This window comes from Botryllus schlosseri, chromosome 6 (assembly GCF_051294905.1).
Source record: "Botryllus schlosseri isolate E-star chromosome 6, Bs_hap1, whole genome shotgun sequence".
In the NCBI taxonomy this organism is placed as follows: Eukaryota; Metazoa; Chordata; class Ascidiacea; order Stolidobranchia; family Styelidae; genus Botryllus; species Botryllus schlosseri.
Window position 1 is genome coordinate 12,473,750 of NC_137241.1, and position 26,809 is coordinate 12,500,558.

The following is a 26,809-nucleotide window of genomic DNA, read 5'->3' on the forward strand; positions in this document are numbered from 1 at the left end:
ACAATTTTAAGAAGTAGCCGGAAAACTTGAAAAATGTTTTTGAACAGCCCCATTGTACAATTATTTCTCCAATGCTGTAACTGCGATGCAGTCTGTAATGCAATTGGGAAAACCTTAAGTAATATCAAAAGGTATCTGTTTTTTTGTCACTGCACAATGCACATAGCTGCATGCACGCTTTTACAGCATGCTGGCTTGGTGTAAATACCTCTACATAAACATGCCTCTGTTGATTCTCTATCAGCTGGTATCTTGACGTGAACTCGTTGGTTCTCTATCAGCAATTTATGAGCTATCGTCGATGTGCTTATCATAAAAACTGAATGCTTGAATTGGTGATGTATCAGACTGACAAGACAGATATTTGATTTTACGTTCTAACTTAGTGAAGTTATCTGTAGCATCGGTAAATGAGGCCAGGACCTGTCCGTTAACTGCCTAAATAAACACGTCCCAAAACTCTGATAGGGACAAAATGAGCATGTTTGGCAAGCTAGGAATTTGATATCACCCAAGCAGGATTGAAAACATGAGCTGAACATGACTTCAATACTGTGACTTGGACTCGACTCGAGTCATAACACTATGACTCGGACTTGACCCTTTAAACGGTGACTTGGACTCGGACTCGAGTCGGTGATGAATTAAAAATGACTCGACTTGACTCGAGTCAAAACCACAAAAGTAAGATTGACTCGTGACTCGGAACCATGTGACTTGGTTACAACCCTGGTTTCTAGTACGTTTCGGCGGTTCCTATATATATTTTGCTTCTACCAACAATCCTGATAATAACGTGAAACAAAGTGAATATTACCATCCCTGAGATGCTTCATCGTCAAAAATTTTTGAAAACATTACCACAGAATCAGCTCATATTTCAATTTGAATTAGTCCCCTTCGCAACAAGAGGTGACTTTCAATCTAGATTCAGAAATACTCAAAATAACATGTTTTAACTGCAGGGAAGTGCAGCCTATACCGAAATGCCATTGGCATCAGTCTGTGGTTGCCGTGGCGAATTGTCATGTGACCGTTTTTGCGTCATGAAGTCAATGCTTCTTCCACCTACGCAAATCGTGTGGTGCAAAATATATTTTGACAGTGCATTTCACCGCCTTATTGGTAAAGAAAGTATACTGATTCGTAACAAAGCGGGATAGTTGGATGTAATTTCTCTGTATTGCCTACTCGAAGAGGGATCGCTTATCGCTAGCAAAATTGAGACTATCGCTACACGCTGCGAATCATCTGAATTATATCAATGCAATAAGCACTAACGAAGATGTTCTACAGCGGCAACACCAATGCATTGCGGGTTCACTGCTACGAGGTCAACTCTAAAATCTAGTCTTAATTTTCTTCCGGCTCATGCTCGCAGTCTGATCCGCGTAAGCCAGGGGCCGTGAATCTAATTCGACACTATGGAATCAAAGTAGCTTATGTCCATTTTTCAAATTTTGAGAGAAACAAAAAACATCAAGGACAAAAATAAACTACGCTCTTTCCTTTCCTGTGCGGCTGAAAGAAAATGGAAATTTTGCAAAGACTGTATTCTCTCAAAATAAGTAAAATGGACATAAGCTACTCTGATTCTACAACGCTACTGCCCATGAGCCATATACACACAGTATATAGCTCACTTTTATGTTATGATATGGCTTAGGGATGGTGTGAACCTCTGAAAGGTTCGGGTTCGTGTGAACGCGAACCTTTTTGAAAGGTTCTGTGTGAACACGAACGTGAACCTCGTGACGTCATATTGCTAATTCCAACCCTATCTTTCAATGAAGTGATAGCCTATATTAATGTACGCGATACCTAGCGAAGACTCGGGCCACATAATGTCGCATTGCTGTAGTAGGCTACATATTGGCGTTTTAAACGTCGCTAAATGTATCAACCGCGGTTATCAAAGGATATAATAATCTCATAAAATCAATACATTCCGTCGCTTTGCCAACAATTTCGACGAGGACTTACCATGAAATATAAGCTTACGCCTCAATGGTCTTAGCCAGACCGGACAATGTGTTCGGAGTCTGAGTATTGCTACATTGATGTTGAGCAGAGTGTAAGACGGGTTTCTATACTCGCTACTGATACCATAAACAACAAGTTATATAGCAGTAGCCAGCACCTTAATCGAACGAATTTGGTTTTAATGATACAGTAAAGATATGAAGTCAAGATTGACTCCGTACGCCCGCTCGATATTTTACATCAGAAAACGATATCAATGTCATTGATTGGTTGAATAAGCATCATTCGCTGACTACGTATATCGCTCGTGATGTTGTGTGATTGCGGGTCAAGCTCACAGCGGAGAGTCACTAAATATTCAAAACGGAAAGCTGAATATTTCGAGAAATTTTTGGTAACAAAAAACAAGTAAAACTTTTAAGGTTGTCATGGTGCATGCTCGTTTAGTGTTGATTTTTTATGCTGCAAGCGCCATGCATAGAGTGACCCGCAGTTGAAATGCAATAAACTTGAACCAAAGATCTTACAATGAAGTGCAAATTACAATTTACCAAAAAGGTTCACAGTGCAGAACCTACCAAGGTTCTGTTGTGAACGCGAACCTCTAAATTTCCGAGGTTCACTCACAGAACACGAACGTGAACCTCACGTTCACACCATCCCTAATATGGCTCTCTGGGAAGTTTAGAATTTGGCACTCACTTCGCAACTTGTTTATATCAATATTGCTGTAACTTCGTCAGTTTTCATAATGGCCACAATTATTATTTCTCTTCTTGTGGTAGCGAAGACAAGTCTATGTGAGGTCAACGCTGTATCATATTCAGGAGTTATAGGGACCCTAGAACCCTTTTTTAAATCCACGTTGTCTTCCTGGTCGTCGGCGAGATCTGAACTTCTTGAAAGTGACATTCTCACTTACCAATTCATATTACGAACGTAGTCATGCACAATGCATATTCCCGGTTCTTAGTCGCAGATTGCAAAAGATGCAGCAGCAGTCTTTCTAGCAGAGATTTCCTCGTATCGAATATCCAAGTTTCAACCCTGAACGCTGGCCATTATTTCGCGTGATGGTACTTCACGAGCATTCATTATTTCGAATAGGCTTGAACCATTAAGCTTTCAAACATCACTTCCATAATAATCAAGGGTAGCGTTGATGTAGCATCAGCCCACTTCGTAAGCTACGCGTTCAATCATACTGGTGTCGATATAAATGATATTTCAATAATATTGGTATTACATGTACTGTACAATATTGTGCATTGTACAGCACAAGTACGCGTTGCATAGATGTGTGACAGAACACATGTAAATTAGGATTACACCGTACTTATACGCCGCAAAAGCAACGAAGATTGCAATTGCGATTCAAAATTCTCGTCGAAACAAAAGACATCAATAATGGATGAATTTACAAAGCTTCCATTGGGAAAACTATACGTATCTGAAGCGGACACCGCAGCCAGACATACGAGCTTTGATAACAGGACAGATAGCGTGAGAAACTGTCGTAAAGATCGCCCATAGGATAGCATTAGATCTGTAAAAAGAATGAATTGTCGAGAGTATCATGTTGAGCAAGGTTCTCTGACAGTGAGCTTATTTCCATTCACTGACACAGATTTATGTACGTGGGATTGAACAAAGGTCGTGTCTTGTCTTGAGGACTGTTGTGTAGTGTTGTTTCTGAAAAGATATCTATATGCGAAGAGAGATTCTTGCAAATATTCCGAATAAAACAGTACAGGTTATTATTTGTTCTATCGATATAGATATCGCACCACGCGTATTGCGATGAATTTACAGTCTGCATCATCATCATACAACGACGTGATTCGTTATAGCATAGTGTAAAACTAATTTTGCAGAAATTGCATCGCCACTCCATTATACATTCGACTCTGTGCATCAACCGTGTGCTACTCGATATAAATTGGCCTGCAAGTTTTCTCATTCAAATGCATTATAGATCAAAAGCCTTTTGCCGGACACACTGCCCATTTTGTCTTGCAGCCTACATAAAAGTTACGATGGAGGTAATATTAAATAAGTATTACCTGATCTGTATATTATTTAAATCACAAAGATACGCTAAGATGCTCAGGATACACGCGGGTATTATGGTATTTGATGGTTTCGAAGTTTATTAGGCGGTCGATTGCGACAAGTACTCCCAACGTAAATATCATTAATCCCGACGTTTTGGTGTCTATTCCATTGTACAATCGCATATATTCGATTCATTAACAGAAATCAGCATGCATCACCAACATAGACCTCAGGAAATCACCCCTTATATGAGATGAGATCATCAAACATCACATAACGATGACAATCTGTCAACTTGACCGACGAAAAGCAGAAAAAAACTATATAACTAACTGTACTTGCACAATGCACGCCCGTCACCCATATCCGATTGCGACAATACCAACTATCAGCGACATCAGCGCAGTAAAACCACGTAACTACGAGACTTACTATGCTGTAGCTGTAGGTAACCTACTACGCTCTACTAACAAGACTCTATTATGTTAATGCTAGTGCAGGACTTGGAAAGCTAATTTATCGGTAGGGTATGTCTACTAAGTTACGTGTCAGTTGGATTAGTAAATTGCAGTATCATTGGCATATGGAATGTAGATTACCCGCGCCAAAGTGTAGGTTCCCAAAAGTTATAGGTTAGTTTACAGAAGGGATGTCAAACATACGGCCGGCGAAGCAATTCTGAGTAGATTGGAAAAATGCTTTCATTATTCAGCACATTGCTAACAAATGTTTTACCGCCCTCGGTTACAGTGAAAAGTGTGCCTAAAGTGCGTCGCTGCATTTAAAAATATTATGCGTCCCACATATTCGACTCAGGTTCACTATTGTTTGCAACTAAAGCAGTGTTTGTCTTTCGTTTCTGACAATGTTCATTCACTTCATTATCCACCAATATGACGTAATTATAACTGGACTGTGGACACGTTAATCATCACTTGTAATGATTCGAGTCGAGTAGTTGGAGTCGAATTTTGGAGTAATAGAACTATAGTTTCGATGCCCCATTTCTATATTTGGTGCCGCGAAACATCGGTAAGCGCAGGGGTTCTCAAGTTACCATGTAAAACGGGCCGCATTTTAATAACAAAACAGGCTGCGGGCCGCAGAACATAATTACCATGCATTTGTAGGCTATATTAAATTCGCGGTATTTACCAGTCGTATACGGACGTTTTATACGTTTTTGTGCATTCTAAAGCATTAGTGAACAGCGTTCGTAAGTTTGCAGTTACTGTTTTCTCTGTGAATTAGTCATCTTGGCGCAAGTCAGTGGCGTAAGTCAGTTTTGTCAAGTGTCCGGTTTTGGCTGGTCTTCGATAAAAGCTCCTCATTGCAGAGCAACTGTCCCCTCCAACGTTTGCCCTGAATTTCCTCGGCAAATGTGTCCCCTCTGAGTAAATTCATCCAGATTATTAGGTATGCAATATCTGTGTGCGAGTCGGTGGACTCATCCCGAAACAGCAAATTTACGCAGCCTTTCTTGTAATTCCACCTTCTCTAACTGACTTCTTGGTTTTAACGACATTTCAAGCAAATTTGAAGAATGCCTGTAACGTTATTGCCTCAAAATAAGGGTTGCTGGGTTTGACACTGCAACGATTTTTCCTACGATCAGGTGGACCAGGTAGATATTTATTTTTGAAACTCCAGATGAAACTTTCCGTGGTGTCGTTTAAAACTTTAAATCCCTCCGAAGGCAAATTCATTGCTCCACGCAGAGTTGAAAACCCAGTTTTCGTCGTTAATTTCTCTTTTCTTTTCATGATCTGTTCAAGCCAGCCATAGTGAGTCGTGATCTTAACACTCAAAGAATGAGTCACCAATAAGCAAAATAGAGATGGTGCGACGAAAGAGCTGATTAGCTAAATTAATATGTAACAATACCATATCAGTAGTAATTGCTTTCGTGACGAAAGATACTGCGGGCCACAAAATAAGCGTATGTGGGCCGCGTGTTGAGAACCCCTGATATCTTCGTATCAAAAAACGTGTGGCGCAGGGTTACGAAGATTCATAAAATGGTGATGGTGATATCCGTCTAGTAACGATCGAGTATCACAATTAGCGGAATGCGCTACGAAACAGTCATTTTGTGGTTTCACGGGCTTGACTTGATAATTATTACAATCGCGCTCTGAGTGTGTGTGTGTACGAGAGAGAGTATTTGTTCTCATCCGACCAAAATACATAACAAACAGACGGCAATAATGGTGGTACAGCAAATATGCGTGTACACATATTGTACAGTATTCCGTATCAGATGGGAATGATCGATACAACCGTGAAGGTCAACTAGTCTTATCACACCCGCATCAAACAGGTACACTTGACTCTACTACACTGGACTCTTTCGGCCCTTTCCGGGGTCTGGGGTTATTTTGTGGTGGGTTCGATGAGGAATCACACAATATACATGTAAATGACATTTTGAAGCGATTATTAGGCGAGTCGACTCGAACCTCAATATCATTTTAGCTCCCAAGCTACCTATATTACGGAAATTACTAGCCAGTGAATTTTCGACTAGTTGCAAATCTGGCTGTAATCGGGCACGCTGATAACTGTTAACTAGGGCTGCGCAAAATCGAGTACCTGAGTGATTCGATTCTGAATCACGTATTATGCTTCAAGTCGAGTCCAGGGGGGTCATTACATGCTCATTCGTGATAGCGTTCGTAATCGCGTTCGTATTCGGGACTTCGCTCAACCGAACAGAATATTTATCTTCGGGATACGCATTACATGTTTTGTTCGTACTCACAACATCTGTTCGTGATGAGTTGGAAGTGGGAAACTTAACACTTCCTTGCGTTGATTGTATGAATGAATACCCATCTAAACTTGTTAACGGCAATTTCTGGGGATTAATATTGAAGTACAAGCACAAGTCCAGACAATGAGCTCAGAATTTGCGGAATGATGATCAAATACTTTCGATACATAAAGCTTCCACATAGCAGCTCAATTATGACATGGCAATTACCCTGTGTTATCGGAAATGCCATAAATTGTTTTCATTGTCACGGCTATCTAGCAGCTATTGAAACAGTAAGAGCGCTTTGGAGAGCGCCTGTCTAATAATATTATATATAATAAATATAATATATAACAAATTTACCTCTTTCGAAATCGTCACAAATTCTTGAATTTTGAAGTATCATGGTTTGATCCAGGCCATTTTGCTGCAACATCGGTAAATATAAGGTTTGCATCACAGATTCCCTGTATGTTGATCGAGTGAAACTTTTTTCTATTCCCATAGGCAAACTCGACATCATGTGGAACAATTATAGGGATATGAGATCCATCGATGCAGCCGATTACGCCAGGAAAACCCGCTATACTTGATAAGAACAACGTTTTGCGGCAACGGCTTCCGTGTTATTTATTGGCATGTAAATGAGATTTTGAGCTATCGAAAGCATTGAATCCCAAAATGCGCCTGATACTTTAGTAATAGTGAGCTGGAATACTTTCAAGAAATCTTTGCTGCAATTCTGAAAGCTTCCTGAACCGAGCGTTTTAAGAGATACCAAAACTTTGTGCTGTACGCTAAGGTTAGGTTTGCCGAACGATGACCTAATGACTTCATGTTATTATGCTCGTAACGAACACAGATATTCGATTTCATATTTGCTCATTCTAAATCCTGTAAATAACGACTTCTTTATCGCTCCGTTCTTGACATCCTCGAAAGTGCGATGTGCGATTATCAACTAAGAAATAACGGGAAGCCATAATGCCGAAATAAGTCTTCCCGAATAGCGATCGTACGAACACGAATGGTATTGAGTGTTCGTGGTCTGCCGAAGACATATTTCAGAATTCCCAAAGATTTTTTTCATGGTGTTCGCGACAAGATCGCACGGAATACCGATCATAAAAAAGGTTCGGAGGTTTCCAGAATATCGAAGATTTCTATTCTTACGAAGAGCATGTAATGACCCCCCAATATTCGAGTATCGCTCATTATTTGTTTTCCAGTTACGCTCGTAGCTTTGTACCATGTGTTTCGTATGCTGCGATACGGCCAATCAAGGTTTCACCGCTTCCACAGTGGAAAATATTATAGAAACTATAATTCTCATTGATAAAATAAATTTTGGCGAGGAGCGTATACTTCTAATACTCGAAAAAATTGTCTTTTACTACTCGACTCGAATCACTAAAATTTATTATTAAATTTATTATTCTCGATTCAGATTCGAGTACTCGAATCATTGTGCCCAGCCCTATTGTTAATCTTCTGCATTGATGACAACTTTTTTCAATATCAAGGAATTACAAAAATATTGTAATTCTTTGCTGCTCATTGCATGAAAAGTCACCTAGTGTTCAAACCTAAACACCTAAACACCGGCTAACCGGTGGCCCCCGGGCCAAATGTGGCCCGTGAGAAGGTTTTGAGTTGCCCGCGAGGTAATTCTCGATATTAGTTTCAATATTAAAAAATAATTACCCAGGTAATATATTGAGAACTGGCAAGGCCAACCGAAGTTTGATTAGCCGGACCGCAAAAGGTGGGATGTTGATTACTAAAATAGCATGGCTAGAGCCACATTTTTCGCAGATCTTTGTATATGACTATAGAGTAGAATATTTCGTGGCAGATTTCTTTGACTTGATATTTTTCTTAGCACTTCGCGCGATTTATCGTCACTCGAATTCTTACTTTTAGTATTGGTGCCTCTCCAGAAAATTAGAAATCAAAATACCCGCAATTTACAGAATTGAGTCGAACTATATTCGCCATAATGACACAACGTGTCGTCCAACATGCGACTTCGCGTCTGCATCCACTGGAAGATCGTCGGCGATGAGACCTTTGCACAAAATGATAGACACATGTTCACTGAAATCTTCGATATTGATATGCCCAAGCGCCGAATAATCCTGTCCTGCCAAATGAGCCCAGAGGTATACAGAGGCGACCAGCAATATATGCAAGTAACATTATTATTGACCGAATTCATTCATTAGCTATGCAAAATTTCGCGATTCGCGCGACTAGGACATCACTGCACACTGAGTTTTTGTGACATAATTGTTATGGATTTTGATGCGTAGCAATCTGAGTCTAGTTTTCACATTAACCTAATACGATTTGCTCCTATCGAACGACTAAGAAAGGTTATCAACAATCAACTGGCCCGCGCAGTGGCTGGTAAATCTCATGCGGCCCGTATACAGATGTGATTTAAAATCAATACCTCCGGCAACGAAAATGGATGATAATGACAACGAATCTACTGAGTAACTTCGAATACAGTCGTAATCTGGAGTTCGAAGCAATTCGGGACTTTACTGTACGCATTTGAAAAATATCCTAAATATAGGATCACTGGCTCTTTAGGGGATTGTGATAAATTCTAAATGTAGTATTGTTGCCAGTGAAAGTGTTATGACGACATATGATATGATGGATGATATGAAAAGTTCAAATATGCACCTTTTATAAATTAATTCCAGTTCCACCCTACAGAGAGATAATTTGGTATTTTTCGGCCATAACTACTCCATTGTGACAAATCTGACAATGATGTGGATTGATCACGGCCTCACAGCAATTTTAGTTCAGCTAACGTACGTAACTGCCTAAGCATTATAGGTGTCGGATAATGAGATACGACCAATTGACATTTTAAGGCTTTCACTTTGATAAAATAAAGCGTCGGATATTTAAATTCTAGTTGATAACATAACTCTTTGTGCAAAAGAGAGAGATGGAGAGATGGTAAACTTTTTCGCCTGCACTATCCAGATGCTTTGACGACGGAGATGCGATAGATCTAAGGTCATCTATACTCTATAGCAGTGGTTCCCAAACTTTTTCGGTGTCAGGGCCAAATTTAGAATTTCAGAGTACGGTCGGGGCCGCACGAATACCAGGGCAATCAAACGGTCCCAAAATAGTCATCAAAATTTGAAAATTGGCATTGTTCCGATCAATCGCTCGACGCCATTGCCCATTGTTATGGTCATTGTGCTGTTGCGCTCCCATTGTCCAGAACAATCGACCTTTGGTGGCTATTTCGGAGTAGTTTTATTGCCCTGGCGATATTTCAATTCCAATTTTTGGAATCAGTGCGACACTAGCTTTCGATAATGACCGGACCCATCAAATTATTCGGAAGCTTCGGTCGCGAGCTATAGGACTACCAATTATGCTGCTTTCGGGGCAGTTTAGTGAGTCAGCTTTTATCGCCTAGATTTCTGTAATTCATGATTGAATCGGTCAATATGATCGGGAATCGAATATGTATTGCCATCAATTTTTATCCCCTCTCTGCTCACGTAATCAGTTTTACAGGTAGAGCCGAGGGAGGTGTGTTTGAAAAGATAGGACCACTCAATAATTATTAAATATCTTCGGGCGTATACCCGTTGGCAGGAACGAAACAGCACTTTGTCAGCCCCCCTCCCAAAAAATAAAAAATAAAATAAAATAAAAATAAATAAAAATAAAATAAACTTGGGTCTTGGGCTCCCATAGGGTGATAAACCTACCCCTATTACCTTGTTCGCTGTTGCCACGAGACTAGTTTACTGTTAAGTGGGCCAGCGCGAGGCGCGAAAATTTTCGATAATTCATGATAAAATCGGTCAATAGGATCGAGAATTGCATATATATTGCTATCAATTTCTTGTCCTCGCTGCTCACATAATCAGATTAACGAGTAGAACTGAGTGAGGTGTCTTGGAAACTGTAGGGACCGTTAGTATGATTCAGTAACATGTTATTTCGTGACCTCCTGTCTACTATATCAAAAAATATAGAATTGCACAAACGTCGGCATCTAAACTAAAAGACGCACACGATTTTAAATTGGTAATTCTTCACTGATGGAATGGAATTTTTCCCTGTCTCGTGAGGTTCAGATTGCCAAGGCAGTATTTTGTATATATAACGAAGATTTCGGTCATCATAAGGGCAGTCCTGTTCGGCCAAGGTTTTCTCGCTGCCGATCGTTCTGACACACTTCTTAGAGTCGCATGTTACATGGCCTAAAACTTAAAATGTTTTGGTGCGTCGTGGCGAGGTAATGGCCAACGCCGATATGCCCAATGCCCATTTCTATAAATCTAACGCATTTTTTCTTGAGGATGAGTACCCAAAAATCAAGATATTTGGCAGCATGAAATCACGCATAGAGTGAATTGTTTTCAAAAAGATGCATAAATTTTGAAAAAATACTCTATAATTTATGCTAATTCACGAAATAATTTTATACCCCATTCGAGCTGGCTCCCCCCCCCCATTGGGGGTTTGGCGTGCGGCAGTTATGGTCCTGTCTTTACCTAGTGACGTAACGATAGCAGCAGTGACGTAAAGATAGCAGTCTACTCACGACTTTCCTTCAATACTAATTTTTTGTCATAACTCGATTTCTTATTATTTTCTGGGGGCCGCAAGAAGGCTAGCTGGGGTCCGCGGTTGGGAATCACTGCTCTATAGTCTCGGAAAAATCGCCAATCATTATTCGACTCGAATCATTACATTTAATACTCGATTCGTATTCGAGTACTTGTACATTGTATACCCAACCCTATAGTCACTATCCAATGTCTGAGATGCAGTTGTTCCATGACTGAAAATATGATCAACGTATAGTTATGTCTTCAGCTGGACTGCCAAACAAATGGATGCAGGTTTATAGTCAGGTTTTGAAATGATCAGCCACATCTTATTATATCCATATCATATTATATTATATCACTGAGAATGGATATCTATAGAACTAGAATCTAACTTCTGATTGAGAACAAACGTTATCGAGAAATCTACTGTTCCATCGATTTGGCACCGAATATTAAGAGTGATTATGTTTCTATGCTGTTGTTTGTAGTATTCATGGTGTTTGTCGACCACAATGGTAATTTACACCAGGCCGATATTCGTGGATTTTGATTCCGTAACTGCCAACTTGCAGCACTGCCCCATTCTAGACTCTTGTAAGGCACCGCTTACGCGGATGAGATGGCGAGGAGGAGTCTAGATAAACCATCAACTCTTAGGTAGGAATTCTGGAGTCGACCTCGGTCTGACTCGAACCCACAACCCATTGGCGTTATAGCTGTGTTTGTTTGTTTTATTCACATAATTGGCGCTTTTAACAACTTGGGTCATTTGCGCCAAGCACGGAAATTGCATTAAGATCAATGTCTTTTTGCGGTCTTTTTCTGGTCATTTGCTGCCATCTATCCACAGTTCGGCTCTCTCTTCCTCTGAGTTTCTTCAAGGCGCTGTGTATGCAGCGGGATCGGCGATGAGGTTGTAGCTGCGTATTATAGCACTACACTATCTCGCCACCCCCAGTGAAGGTAATGTTATTCCTACGTATTGTCCATTCTCGGTAATATCGGCCTTGATACTTGTCATCTCCAGGGCAGTGAAGTAATCGAGTGTGTTTATTTAAAAAAATATATAACAGTGGACAGTTGGCAACATATTATCAAAGAAAATTACATCCTACAGGTATCGAAAGGCAGGGGATAGCATAGAATGGTATGGCTTAGATTGGTATGGCTTAGAATGGTATAGCTTAGAATTAAACAGCATAATTCTGTCGGTGATGAATTGAATATTCTATCCATTTGACTTCGTTGAGCCGCCGCGACAATTTTGACAAGAGCAGGCGGCAGTTGTGAAAAGTCAGAGATCGAAAATCCAAATCCATGCTTGATTAAATCATCCCCTGACAGTTTACACATTGAATTGCATACGTAGAAGGAAAACGATTGGCGAAGATGTATTGCCCTTTCAGTCAAATCCCCAAGGGAGAGTTACTGTGGTTGCGCGGCATATCAATCTTGAAAGGACGCAAACGACAGCGTGTCATCGTAACGTAAGCGGTGAATAGTGGTTTGTAATATGAGACGAAGGTGATGAAATATGTATTTTAAGGTGGCTACCATCAATACTAGCTTTTTTTCGAATTTAGACGTACGGACAGGACTCTTACACCGGATACCTTGCCAGTGGTTTGAGCATAGACTTAAAGGTTGTTTGAAACTCTAGTTCAGCTTATAACAGTGCATCGAGGTTAAATCAACTGAATGAAGCACCATATGAACCTCTTGACGTCGAGTTACATTGGATATGCTGGTGGAACGTCTACACCAGTGGTCGGGAACCTTTTTTGTCCGAAGAGCCATATTGGCCCAATTTTTTCCATCTCAACTCCCAAAGAGCCATATATGTCAATCAACTGTTACGTCACAATTAAAAATTCGTGACGTCGTGATAGCACAAATTCGAACTCACTACATGAGATTCCTCGTGTGCGCCATATTTTCTCTGTAAAAATCGGTATTTATTGTTCGAAAATAAAGCTCGAAACGAGAGGCACGGCACAGACGGGCCAAGCCTCACCATTGATAACGCAATTCATCGTAAGTAGCTTAGAATTTAATATAACTGATATGAATCGAATCTGACTGTCACACTGATTCCGAAAATCTGACTACTAATCGACTTCTCAATTCTCAAAAGTATTCGGCGGTAACATAACGTTGCTCTACACCAGGGGTGGCCAACCTTTTTGCCATTCACGGCTGCATTTCGACTACTCATGTAGCCTACGGCCGCATTTCAGGACATAGTCGTAATGAACGAGCAGAACGGCAAATACCCAGGTTAAAGTGTCTATGTTCATTCCTGGTGAACTCCGGACTAATATATTTATTGATAGGCTTACTATGTGCACCAAACTCGCGAGTGGTCACTGGTAATGTTAGGGAAGGGAGGGCTCATAGTCGCGCGAAGCGCGAAAACTTTTTCAGGTTCGCTAATGAATTTCGTCATTGATATTAGTAGTTTTACATATTACTATCAAACATTTATCCTTTCTCATCCCGTGTGATCAGATTCACCGGCATATAGTTGATGTAGGGGTGTTTTCGAAAATTCAGAGCAAGTTATAAATTATGATGCATCTTCGGGTGGGCCAATTGTTATTAGTCACTTTGTTGTATGCTGTTATTTCTTGACCTCCCATCAGGATTGGTGGTATAGTGAGGAGCACGTGATTCCGAGTTCGTATTTCCATATGAGGGGCATTATTTTCCACTGATGTTCGCATTTGTATTGTAGGGCTCTGATTGCAAAGGAATTATATTAAAATCGAAAATTTAGTCGCACTGAATCGCGCGCAGCGCTAAGAAAATTTCAAGAATAATCAAAATCTTTCATAAAATCGGGAGTCAATTCGTAAATTCAAATGGCATGTCGACTGCCGCCAACACATACTAATTGAATTACGTGTCTACGGCCACACAAATTCCCTCTTAGGGCCACAGGTTGGCCACCCCTGCTCTACACGCCTACATTTTATCGCCGGTACTACACAGAGCTATACTTACCAATCAAGAGCGTGGGTAGCTATGACGTTGTTTGTAATTCGAGTTCGCAATTGTCACATCCACAACAGTTATTTCGCGCCGTAAATCAGGAGGACAATGCGTATTTGAAAACTGCGTTTTGAAATTGGCGTCGCCATGTCTGCTATGCTCTTTGATTTATCAATGTATCGCGCAATTCAAGGTTTCGAGTCTGGTACATATAGAATTCGCGAATGATATTGACCGCCGGCGTGAAACTAACTTAAGTATGATGATTTTGAAAAGAAGGGGTCATAGCCCCTAAACCTGAAGACGACATTGTCTTTACCTCTCAAAGACATGTTTATACAGCCACGAGAATAATTATTCTGGCCGCGATGAAAATTTACCAACAATTCGCCGCAATACTTGTCAATTCAGTACAAAAAGAAATATTTGGGAAAGAGCCATATCTTATACCCAAAAGAGCCATATATGGCTCGCGAGCCATAGGTTCCCGACCACTGGTCTACACCATAGATAGCCATAGATAAGAAATGCCATCAGAAGGGCGACTATTTTTTGACATTCCCAAAAAGTCAAAATCTGGTCAGAAGTGTAGCGTCATGTCCCTCGGACCCGCGTTTCGAGTCAATTATTACCATCTTAATAATAGTGCTCCATATGGAACGCCATTACGGGATGTGTATGTGACACTATCACGCGGCTTTGAAGCAGGCTTAAATGTTGAGTTGCTCTGGCTCCTGGGCCTTCTTTTATCATACCTTGCAAATTATAAAATAAGTTCATGCCTTCATGTCGAACATGTATGGCATGTAGCGTTGAATAAGAGAGTACCAATACTACTGCTGCAGGCTAAATAGACCACACTAACCTGGAAAGTTATCGGCTGACATTAGTAATATGCCATTGCCAGCACACCACGTCAAGGTTTGAGTCAGGTGCTGGATTAGGCCATATCTATTATTACATGGTTGCAAGGATGGACTACAATAAAACTAAGTAGGCTACCTCTACTGCATGCAAAGATTTGGTGATTATCGAGATGTGGGACTTTTCTAACAAATGCAGAGATTTAATTATTGACCCATCTCACATCTGTATGGAATCATCTTCTTGATTGGTACACGGATTTCCACGTTTAATCGCTATTTAATCCCCGAACAAAGCGCTTAAACGAAAAACGGGGGCCCTTCGACCAGGGGGGCAAGGGCGACCACCCACCTTGCCCACCGCAAAAGCCACCACTGCCTGTTGGTGAACTTATAATTTGACATTTTACGCAGCTTGTAGGCTCCTTTGCACCTTCACTGTTATAGACGGCCCATTGTATACTCATCGTGAATCATAAACAATCGAATGAAACAAATAAGTTGACATAGCGTGATGATTAACACACCTAAAAACGAGTAAAATTTTTAGTAGGTCCAAGTTTTTCCACTCACGCCGATATCCCAAATCTGAATCAGAAACTTGACCGCGTAGTGGACATTGGTTTATATATGACAGTGGTTCTGAACACATGGGTAGATCGCGAGATGTTAATACAACCTAGATTTGAGTTGCGGTCTAAAAAGTGCGATGTTGACAACAATGTCGGTATGAAGCAACATATGTGCAGAGATGGTCAAAGAAGTCAAGAAAGCTACTCAAGTAGAAGTAGAAGTAGCGACTAAAAAATCTACTCAAGTACGAGTAGAAGTACTTTTTCCAAAAGTCACCTAAAACTACTTGAAGTAGAAGTAGAATTTACTGACTTTAAATCTACTCAAGTAAGTAAGTAGTTTTGAAAACAGTCTTAATTCGTTCGCATGGACTGTCAAAAGCAAATATTAATATTGATATGGAAATGCGATATTAACCCTTTGTTTACTAGAAGACCCCGTTTTAGATAATATCATGACATGGCGCCGCCCTCCCCTATATTATAAGGCGAGAGCAATACGGAGTAGTTGTATCGGACACGGTTTCAACACTTTGCGCGATTAGTATACGTTAATAACAAATATTGTGGATCGTAAAATTTATATTTAGTATAGCTTTACTTTCGGAAAATAGACGAATTACTAAATTTGCTTTTATGCTTCAACATGTATGTTCTGCAGACAAAAGAACTGACAGTAACTAGAACTCAAAGTATGATACTCGGAATTTAAAGTGAAATACAAATGCCACTTCTAAAAAGCGTAAAATATATTTCATGTCTTTTGTCCATAAACCTTCAAAGGTGATATGCTAAGGTGTAACGTTAAGAAAAATCCGGATTTTCCAGATTAGCAGGGTACAGGCTGATCGATTACGATATGATAGGTAATTGCTAGATTGCTAGGTAGTTTCAAACGTTATGGTTGGCCATATTTAGCCTAATGTGATGAAATATTTGATATGGGCGACAATACGGTATGAGCAAGCAATCAAGCAATCTGGTACCTAACTTATATTCACTGATACTTCGTGAAACATATTTGTCACTCCATAACTACTATGTGCGAAGTGCAACAAAATTTCTGGGCTTCACTTGACTTTTATGAATATAAAATGTTGGTACTCAGTGAAAACAGCCCCGAAATTCCTCGGGCTGTCTTTCGTATTTGTGATTAAACTACTTCTACTTGACAAACTGAAAATAGCGAAAAGTAAGTAAGTAGATCACAAAATATTACGAAGTAGAAGCAGAAGTAGAGAAAATCAGATCTACTTGAGTAAGTACCAGAAGTAGAGGAAAACTACTTGAGTACTTCCAAAAAGTAGAAGTATTTCGTAACTGACCACCTCTGCATATGTGTTACACCACTGAACGCCAATGCTGACAGCAAACAACTGCTTCTATTGAACGTTTTTCTGCCAAGCTACTTCGTAAGGACAAACAGTTCCAACCAAAAATGTAGAAAAGTACTACAATTCCAAGAATGGCTAATTTAAATACTAATTTTGTCAAAAATGATGTCAAAAATGTTCAAATATTCATATTTTATTACAATATCTTCCGTCATTTTGCTCAAAAAATAATCGCCGTAGTATCAGTCATCAGTCCACTCCATCCATGTTGAGATATGACCGACGGCTGCACAACTCGAAGTGCAAGACCGAATGACGACTGACTAATTGCTATTCACCTCATGACCAATATCGGCCTGCTGCCTAGAATAATATAGGCAGATAATATACCAATATCCCTCGCTGCCGAAGGATATCCAGCAGACGCTGACTGCTCGCGAATGTCAAATACCGTATCAAGTCAGTATCAGTCGCAGCAGTAGCAGTAGGCTAATATAATAGTAGTAGTAATACTAACTAACAATATTCTAGCTAGGGGAATCATCGCAGCTATTTTCATCATTCCATTCGGTCACGGACGATCACCTATATTTCCTGAAGCTATTTTCCACACACTCCGAGTCTTACGGACTTCGATCCTTGACATTTAGTGAATCATAATATATCTGTACAAATGTACTTGACAATTCATGGAAATGTTTATATAGCATAGCCATAGGCAGGTCTACGCAGTGATGATCTACGTATCGGAATTTGCGGCACTACGTTTGTTTGCTATTGTTCTGCAATTGGTTAAGCATGTCGTATACCACTCATGGATGTACCAAGGGTTCAATTTCGCTTAATTGCAAGTATTATATCGAATACTTACATTGTTGCAAATGAGGAAAACTCAGTGATGATTTTTCGATATAGATAGTTTCAGTCAGATTTAATAAAGTTCAATCCTCACGTTGTATGTACAAATGTCGAATAGTTATGAACCAGTGGACAGTGGGGATGTTACAAAATCCCCACACTCTGAAAAACTGCCAGTCAATGTAAGTTTTCGGAGCTACGGACAATAGCTTCCAACGAACAAATCCCGTTAAAGCGGTACCTAGTCAAAACAAAATCCCATTCATAAAAGTAGGAATGGCCTACCTTAACATGACGTAACTACGCTACGGTGTCATTTGGATGTAACCTAAACATATCGTGTTGAATTTCACAACCTCGCAGAACGGGCATACAGAATCGTTGCGCAGCCTATGTATCATACGTTGCTGCTCGAATAACTTACAATGATGGGTGATTATCACATAGAATGACTTTGAATGGTAATCAGTATTGGAGGTGTAAGGTCAGAGACAGCGTGACTTTTGAGAGTATTAAGCAGTTTTGTGGTAGTAGGGATATCTGATTGATAAGTCAGAGTTTATGATGCACTTCAATAGAAGCGGCGGTCATAGATGGTTTGCTAGACCGTCGCATATCATGTCAGTCTGAAAATTATTTGGAAAGTTGCGGCATCGCTTTGCGAAATGGTTTGAGGCGACAGATTTCGGATTTATAGCTACATATACTTTTATTAGTCGGGTCGCCTGCACGCTTTGCTCACATCAGGGGTCACCAACACGCGGCCGGCGAGATCATAATACGACCCGCAATCTGATTTGTAAGTTCGGAAGAACTCTAAGTAAAGCATTTTAAAATGCTGAGATTGGTGATCATGATATTTTTGGTTGTATGTGTATTTCGTCAATAAAATATTACTTCTTTTGTTGCAACAATGCCAGTCGCCCATGTCAAGCACAGCGTTTAACCGACGAAAAAGTGTGGCGTATACACTGTCTCGATATTGCGTTCTTGTGACCCACGGCCCCTACGAAGTTTGGAAAGTGTCCCGTGTCCCGTTTTGAGTTGGAGGCCCCTCGCTTACAAGGAGAGGAGTAGATAAATCTGAACTATAGTTGACTGTGGGCGATGTATTAAGCTGTTTACAAATAGCCGAAATGTACTTATATTCAAAACGTGTAGAAGCAATTGTTGGTTCTGTCTCATGAAATGAACTATGCGATACGGATCTGTGCTAAGCGTTCGTTAAACGGGATTAGATACTTGATAAATGATTGAATCCGCTTACACGCCGGATAAAATAAGAACGCAATAAGGATTACACCGCCCCGTGGGAATTTTATCATTGATCAACGTAAGTAGCTAGTTACTATAAGATCTCGTATCATTACGAATACTACGAGCTGTCGAAGGAAACTATACTTTTGCAATGATTAGTTTTATACTCTAGGGAACAATTGTGCTATTGCTTTCTACGGTTCACACAAGAATTATTTCATAACATGACAAGATCCTATACTATAATATTTTTAGCACATATCGCTCTCACGGTATATCTTGCAATTCGTGAAGGATTCATTGGAATTCTCTGACCATTAACCTATGCGCAATTGCGCATGTTGTTTTATAGCATGTCCTGCTACGAATTAGGTATATCTTCCAATACAGTTCGCACTGAATATTTTGCGAGGAGTGAGACATGCTTCCGACATTTGGTGATGGAGTTCACTACGAAACGCAACTTGAAATGCAATACGTCGAAATTGCTATTCGCTGTTATATTAACACTGCTCTTGCTGACAAGTTCGCAGTCAGCGGCACAAGAAGATTTCACAATCAGACCCCCTACAAAAACTACATCTGAGTCTACAGATGGAACAAGAAGCTGGAAATTTAACGAACAGAAGGATACAAGAGCGACATTACTACGAAATAACCCCGAAACCACCATTTGGGACCATCATTGCAGTCGAAAAATAATTCGCTACTGGTCGTCGTCTTTCCCTGTCATTTTCTCATGCGTTCCTACTTCGTTATTAAATACCACTGGAAGTTATGGAGCTTTCGATAACAGTTTTGAGCAAACTGATAAATTTGGATCAAGACCAACGCGGGCACCGAAGCGGGCCCTGGTTAATGCTTCACTCCAATTTGACGTGCCGATGGGAGTTACCGATCTTCGGTTATGGTATCAGGATATTGTGTCCCTCGAGGATAACGCGTTTTTCAAAATGAAGGAGATGAAATTATTGAATTTGCAACACAATGGAATCTCCTACATATCTCAACAGGCTTTCGCAGGTAAGATGCATTGGGTGTTTGCTCAAAGTTACTAATACTTGCACGATTGGTTCCGCGCATTGACGCATTATACGCGGTCATCGTTTACCTGCTACATATCAGTATACGAATATGCCAACGATAAATATTAATTTATTGGAATATAACTTAGTCATAAATTACGTAATTACTATCGAGTTGATGTCTAATAGACGTCGGTTCGAAAAACACCGCGCGGACCACGGGTTGGACACCTCTGCCGTAGAATGTGGCTTGAGATATCACGGCGTTGCGTTTGCGTATAGTATTTATACTGCTAATCGATCTGACATAGAGTTTCGGTGGTTCAGAACAGCAGCGTGCGGGACTGTTCCATGCCACCATTTCGACACTAGGATATACCACGACTTATCGAGTTTTTGTGACGCCGAAATTGGACGGCGTGGATTTAAAAGACCGGCACCTTACAACCTTAGCTCAGAATTCCTACCTATAAGTATTGGAGATTGATCTAGGCTCCTCTTCGCCATCTCATCCATGTAAGTTGTGTCTTAAAAAGCCTAGAAGTGTTCCAACTCTTGGTCAACTTTTTCGCACACTTCGGGTATACGTTATCCATAAACCACTATAAGTTCTTACGTTTATGTAATTTGATATTTGCGAAACATATTGTCAAAACCCTTTATTGTGCTGAAAAGTCCGTATATACATATATAATCCGAAGTATAATAGTAATTTCATTGCCGTGTCCTTCTTCGCAATCGCGAGCGAACAGGTAAACTGCATATAAATGCATTAAAAACGATTCAATAATATTTTGATTATTATGGCACCGACATGAAATTTACAATTCAAAATACGGATGGTTGTCTCATTGATTGTTACTCGTCCATAGAAAAGAGCACAAGACCGGGAAACGATCAATACATTAGGATGATATCATCCTGTCACTTTGGAATTAGGATCGTTTTTTGTACCATACTATACTAACCCTTCTAGCAAATTCTTTAATTCCTATGCAAACAAACACGCTTTTCCTTTTTAGATTTATCGGCATTGGAAGAACTTGATTTATCTTACAATCGTTTGACCGGAATTGATGGCGCAGTCTTCGAAAATCTCAGGACTTTAATAAGATTAAATCTGCGCTTCAACGAAATTTCCCATGTGGGAAACTCTATGTTTTGTGGGTTGGATCAACTTTCTCTATTGGACTTATCATATAATAGAATTCAAGACATCGGCCAGTATGCTTTAAGACATTTTCGATCGTCTTATGCACTCACGATTGATTTGACGAAAAATAGATTGAAAACGCCAAAATATGAATGGCTGAAGGTGGGACCAAATTACAAAAATGATCCATATTGCAACGAAAAGACTTCAGAAGCAGTCATATCCGAAGGAAAGATACCGCGAACATCTTCAAGCAAGCGGACCCCGAAAAACTTGAGTGGTATCGCCATCACTAATGAAAATAAATATCGATCAGTCTCTGTGAACAGCAATAATGAACTCGAATCGCAAAGAGTCATCATTTTTCGAGCTTCAAGGAATCCATGGTCTTGTACGTGTGACAGTGAATTGAAATTAGTTCAATTCATTCGCCAGTATCAATCCATTCACAATATTCAAACCAACCTCAACGGAGAAGCAGAAGCGTTAATTAATTCATCTGTTGTCCGAAACGTGAGACGAGTCAATTGGTATTTCAATATGCCTTGCTCCGATACCGAATTCAAGGGCGTCGATATTGGTAGATTGGTCAAGGATCATCTACTTGACATCGAGGAAAGTTGTTGCCGTCTCGAGCCGGGCGTTATCGCGCGAGATAAACCGTTAGGTCGGATTTGCGAGGCAAACAAAACAAGGAATGATGAAATCATGGATAATAACGTAACAATTATAGGGATATTCATCGTGTTTGTCACACCAATATTGCTGACACTATGCCCTGATTGCAACCGCTCCGTTGCGCCGTCTTCCGGGTCAAAAAACGTGGTATCCAGCGGAAAGTTCGGGGCCGTGTCATTAAATGCTAATAATAACAAATGTCTAGATCGATATCCGAACTACAAGACGCAAGACAGTGAAAGATTTTGTCTTGTCTAACAAGAAGAAAACGTTCCACCGAAACGGATTTATCTGGCGCACAAAGTATGACCGGTAATGTCTAGAACGCTCACTGCTCTCATCAAGATCAGAATATGAAAGCATCGCGGTCGATATGAGTGAGGCGCCATCGATGTGATAAAAGTGCCAAAATCATTAAGGGAAGAAAAACCAGGAAGGAGCGTTTTGGTCCATGCCATATATTCCAGTAATCCATCCAATGCCAAAACCACCCCTTATATAATGCTACACGTCAAGATTGCGGTACCGGTGGTGCGTGAGCCGCATTCAGCTCACATGCCTAGGCCTATTTACGCAGGCCTACATCACACGTGAGTCCTCGTCATCCAATCGCCATAGAATTATCACGAGTAACAACAGAACTTTATCAAGTACGACGGACTACCATTGTGAAACAGCATTTCATCGGGAATCAGGCATTCGTCGAGTGCAACAGGCCATTGCCTGCAAGGTGGCTGACTGGCTGTTTGATAGATTAACTATTCCAATTCGTTTCGACTCTTTAGCTTTCCATTCTATAGCGGCATATAGCCTATCGAAATCTTGTGTTGTATTGATTTTGTTTGTTTTGAGGTATTCTTGGTGTTTGTCGCCTACTATGGTTATTTACGCCAGGCCAATTTGCTTCATTTTTATTCCGTAGCTGCCGACTTGTAGCCCGGCCGATTTCTAGGATTTTCTAAGGCACCACTTACACGGCGGAGATGGCGAGGAGAAGCCTAGATAAGCCTCCAACACTCATGTAGGAATTCTGGAGTCGACCTCGGTCGGAATCGAACCCGCAATCCATTATTGTTGCAGCTGTGGATTATACCACTACGCTATCTCGCCGCTGCTGTATTGATTTCATGATATTTAGAGTAAAACAGGACTGGACGACACAGCACTTATTCCGGCTCTAGGGCGTTTTATCGAGAGCTTATATGCCTTGACTGTGCGAAGTGACAGTGCTTTCGTTTTTATCGTGATTTGGTCCTGAACATTTGAAATCATCATATATGGTCGTGCGCAGTGACGTGCGGTGAGGTTCTGACTGTGGTGACGTGCGGGGACGTGCGCTTCCAATGACCCTGACCCCTTTAGAGTAGATAACCCCAAATGGTTGCTGATTCAGTTGACGATTTGTTTCTTTATCACATTAGCACTCTTCACACGCAGGCAACGTAGTTCCGAAGTAATTATTGGTTAGATCAGTACGATAATATCGATATCGATTAATAACAGTTATTATCTTTCCTATTGGGGGATTAAACTAATTCTACTTGACAAACTGAAAATAGCGAAAAGTAAGCAAGCAGTTCACAAAATAATACAAAGTAAAAGTAGAAGTAGCGAAAAAAAATCTACTTGAGTAAGTACCAGAACTAGAGGAGGCCAGTTTTTATTACGAGACTTCATCATCCATAAAGGATGAACGGGCATGCCAGAAAAGCAAGCAGAATGGGAAATTCAAAGACGGTATGGAGCACTGGGGTACGGAAGCAGTTTAATTTCGTTTGCTCCCCTGAAAAGCGTGAGCGTTAGACATGCGAAGAAACTGTAATGCTATGTAACAGAGTTAGTCAAAGTCGCCACCATCAGTACTTCAGTAGAATTACATGTAACCTCTTACATTTTACTCAAATACAAGTAGCGATTTACAAATAAGTATTCTAGGCCTAGTTTTGCCTAAAAAACTGAAAAATAACAAATAGAAGTAGTCTGAAATCATAGTCACTTGAGGAAATGATGCTAGTAGGCAAAATCTACTTGAGGTATTTCGAAAAGTACACGTTAGGTGGCGAAATAGCGCAGTGGTATAATACGCGGCTGCAACACCAATGGGTTGCAGGTTCGAGTCCGACCGAGGTCGACTTCAGAATTCCTATACCTAAGTGTTGAAGGTTTATCTAGACTCCTTCTCGCCACCTCGTCCGCGTAAGTGGTGTCTTACCAAAAGCCTAGAAGTGGGCCGTGCTATAAGTCGGCAGTTACGGCAAAATAAGAAGAATATCGGCCTGGTGTAAATTCCCATGAATACCACAAAACAAACAAACCGACTATCTCCGCTATCTACACACAAACAAGTTGGACGCTTGTCAATCAATTACAGAAATAAAGCAACAAACTTTAGATTCATTTGAAAGTTTCCAACTTACTCTGCATGGTGTCTTGACAGAGCAGGTGGGGCCAACCTTTTTGCTATTCACAGCCGCATTTCGATTAGCCTTCTTATGTATCATACGGCCGCATTCCAGGACATAGTCGCAATGAACTAACTGGACACCAAGTACCCATGTTAAACTGTCCATGTGAATTTCTTCTTTTTCATATTGTCTTACTACGTGTCGAAACCGCTAGTGTTCATGTGATGAATAGTCAATGGGAGCTATTATATCAGTGGTTCTCAACCTTTTGGGCTTGCGGACCCCTTTTGACCGTCACGGACCCTCGCGGACCCCCTCAAGTTTTAGTTCATATTAGCTCTGGTGCAACCTTCCTCTGTCTTGTGCAAATGTACAAATATGAACTGTAGGCTTGTGATAAACAGCAAAATCATGATGTTTCATGAATATAACATCATACTATTTATTTAGAAACTGGTAGACTTTTATTATTTCAAAGTTAATTTTGCTGCTCTATTTCTTGAAGTACGATGGTCGGGGCTTGAAAATCCGTGTCTTCGTTTTGATATGAACGGAAACCATTTTCGCAAAGAAAGATGGAGGCTAATGCACTATTAACGCATAAAGCTTCCGACGATACTTCTGGTGTGATCGCAACATTTATTGCACCAAAATGAAGAAACATATATATTATGAACATATCACGTCCACAGAGAGTTTCTACCGTCAAAGTGAAATCCTAATCTAATAGTATAGACAAATTTTATGTGCCAGATAATGGAACCAAATTTTCCAGCCTCCTGAGAAAGACTGTCATGAATCGACTTGTTCTGTTCGGGTTTACATATAAATTTACGAGCAAACATTTTCTACCATGAACAATTGATCATTAACAAGACCAGGCTGCATACCAATATACCTGGTTATATAAATTTCAGGGTTGGAGCGTAATGCTTTGATAGCAACGAAACACTCCTTGTTCATCAAAAAATCAGCTTTGTCGATGGGGCAAGGGCATCCGCAATAAGAATGCGCCAAATCTGATAGCCGAGCTTTAAGAGCAGGTATATCATCGTCCCATTTACGACGAGTGTCAGCCGAAAATATCCGGGTTCATTTCTATATGAATATACTGTCCAATTGTATATTGAAGTTCTGTGCCTCAACGAAGTTGTTCAAAAAGTGGTTATGTATATCACAGGATAAAATGGATTTCGTGGCGAGGTTTCAATCCCTGTATTGGGACAAATTAGGTAAATACTTCGGAAATTTTATGTCAAAAGACTGTTCACTAATTTGATGAGACTGACAACTTCAAGTCGAGAAGACATTGCGAAGTCACCCTAATTGACGTTACTATGTCCATATTTTTATTTGTCAACAAACCCCAACAAAACGTCTCTAAACAACAATATGTTTGTATCAACAGGATATTGAAAAATTGGCAATGAAAATGTATTTCCACACTACGATGGTTCATATCAGACGATTATTGTGTTGATATGAGTCATGAGGTTTTAGCAGTTGTGGTGCGAAACTACCTCATGCTTTCTCAGATTAAAAAATATAATAGAAATTACGTTATCAACCATTTAAAAAATTTAGAGGTCTCGCGGACCCCCTGAAATTGCTTCGCGGATCCCCGGTTGAGAACCGCTGTATTATATGGTCGCGTCAGGCGAGAAAAAATGTTCAGGCCACGAATGAAGTTCGTCATTAATATTAGTATCTTCACATATTACTATCAAATATTTATCCTTTCTCAGCCCATGTGATCAGATTCACAGGTAGAGTTGAAGGAAGATGTGTTTTCAAAAATTATGGGCAAGTTATAAAAGATGATGCACATTCAGGTGGTCCAATTGTTTTTCGTCGCTTTGTTGCATTTTTTTCTTGGCCTTCCATCAGGATTGTCGGTATAGTGCAGTGGTTCCCAACCTTTTTCCACCCACGTACCACTTCGAGGTTTTATGCAGTGCTCGCGTACCACCTACATAAGTTACGAACGAAGTTGGCGGTCAAAATGTTTCCACCATTTATGACGTCATAATCACGTATTCGACCTAGGTGGGGTGTAATAACTATGGCGATTTTTTTGACCTTAAAAACGGAAGATTTTGACCTTAAAAATCAAATTTTTGACATTTTTTACCTTAAAAAAGCTTAATTTTGACCAAATTTTGACCTCAAATTAAGTGTTTTCGCACCTGATGATAAAATTGTAGAAATTATATTCATTTCTGGTTGGGTTTGTTTGTCCTTACAAAGTAGTTTGGCCTGAAAAAGCGTTTTTTACT

At 40.2% G+C, this 26,809-nt stretch overlaps 1 protein-coding gene across 1 annotated transcript; it reads left to right on the forward strand.

The window, feature by feature from the left end:
* Nucleotides 1–19,593: 19,593 nt before the first annotated feature.
* LOC145441031 (uncharacterized) lies at nucleotides 19,594–22,622 on the forward strand. The gene is made up of 2 exons (XM_080318817.1): nucleotides 19,594–20,295; nucleotides 21,320–22,622. Exons 1-2 carry the CDS (start codon nucleotides 19,611–19,613, stop codon nucleotides 22,384–22,386), a joined length of 1,752 nt encoding a protein of 583 aa, XP_080174943.1. The 5' UTR covers nucleotides 19,594–19,610; the 3' UTR covers nucleotides 22,387–22,622.
* The last annotated feature ends 4,187 nt before the right edge of the window (nucleotides 22,623–26,809 follow it).

Bases quoted from the DNA above. Each gene is read 5' to 3' on its own strand.
- LOC145441031 (XM_080318817.1), top strand. From the start codon at position 19,611: ATGTTGTTTTATAGCATGTCCTGCTACGAATTAGGTATATCTTCCAAT. The intron at 20,296-21,319 runs GTAAGATGCATT...TTTCCTTTTTAG, and splicing joins ATCTCAACAGGCTTTCGCAG to ATTTATCGGCATTGGAAGAA.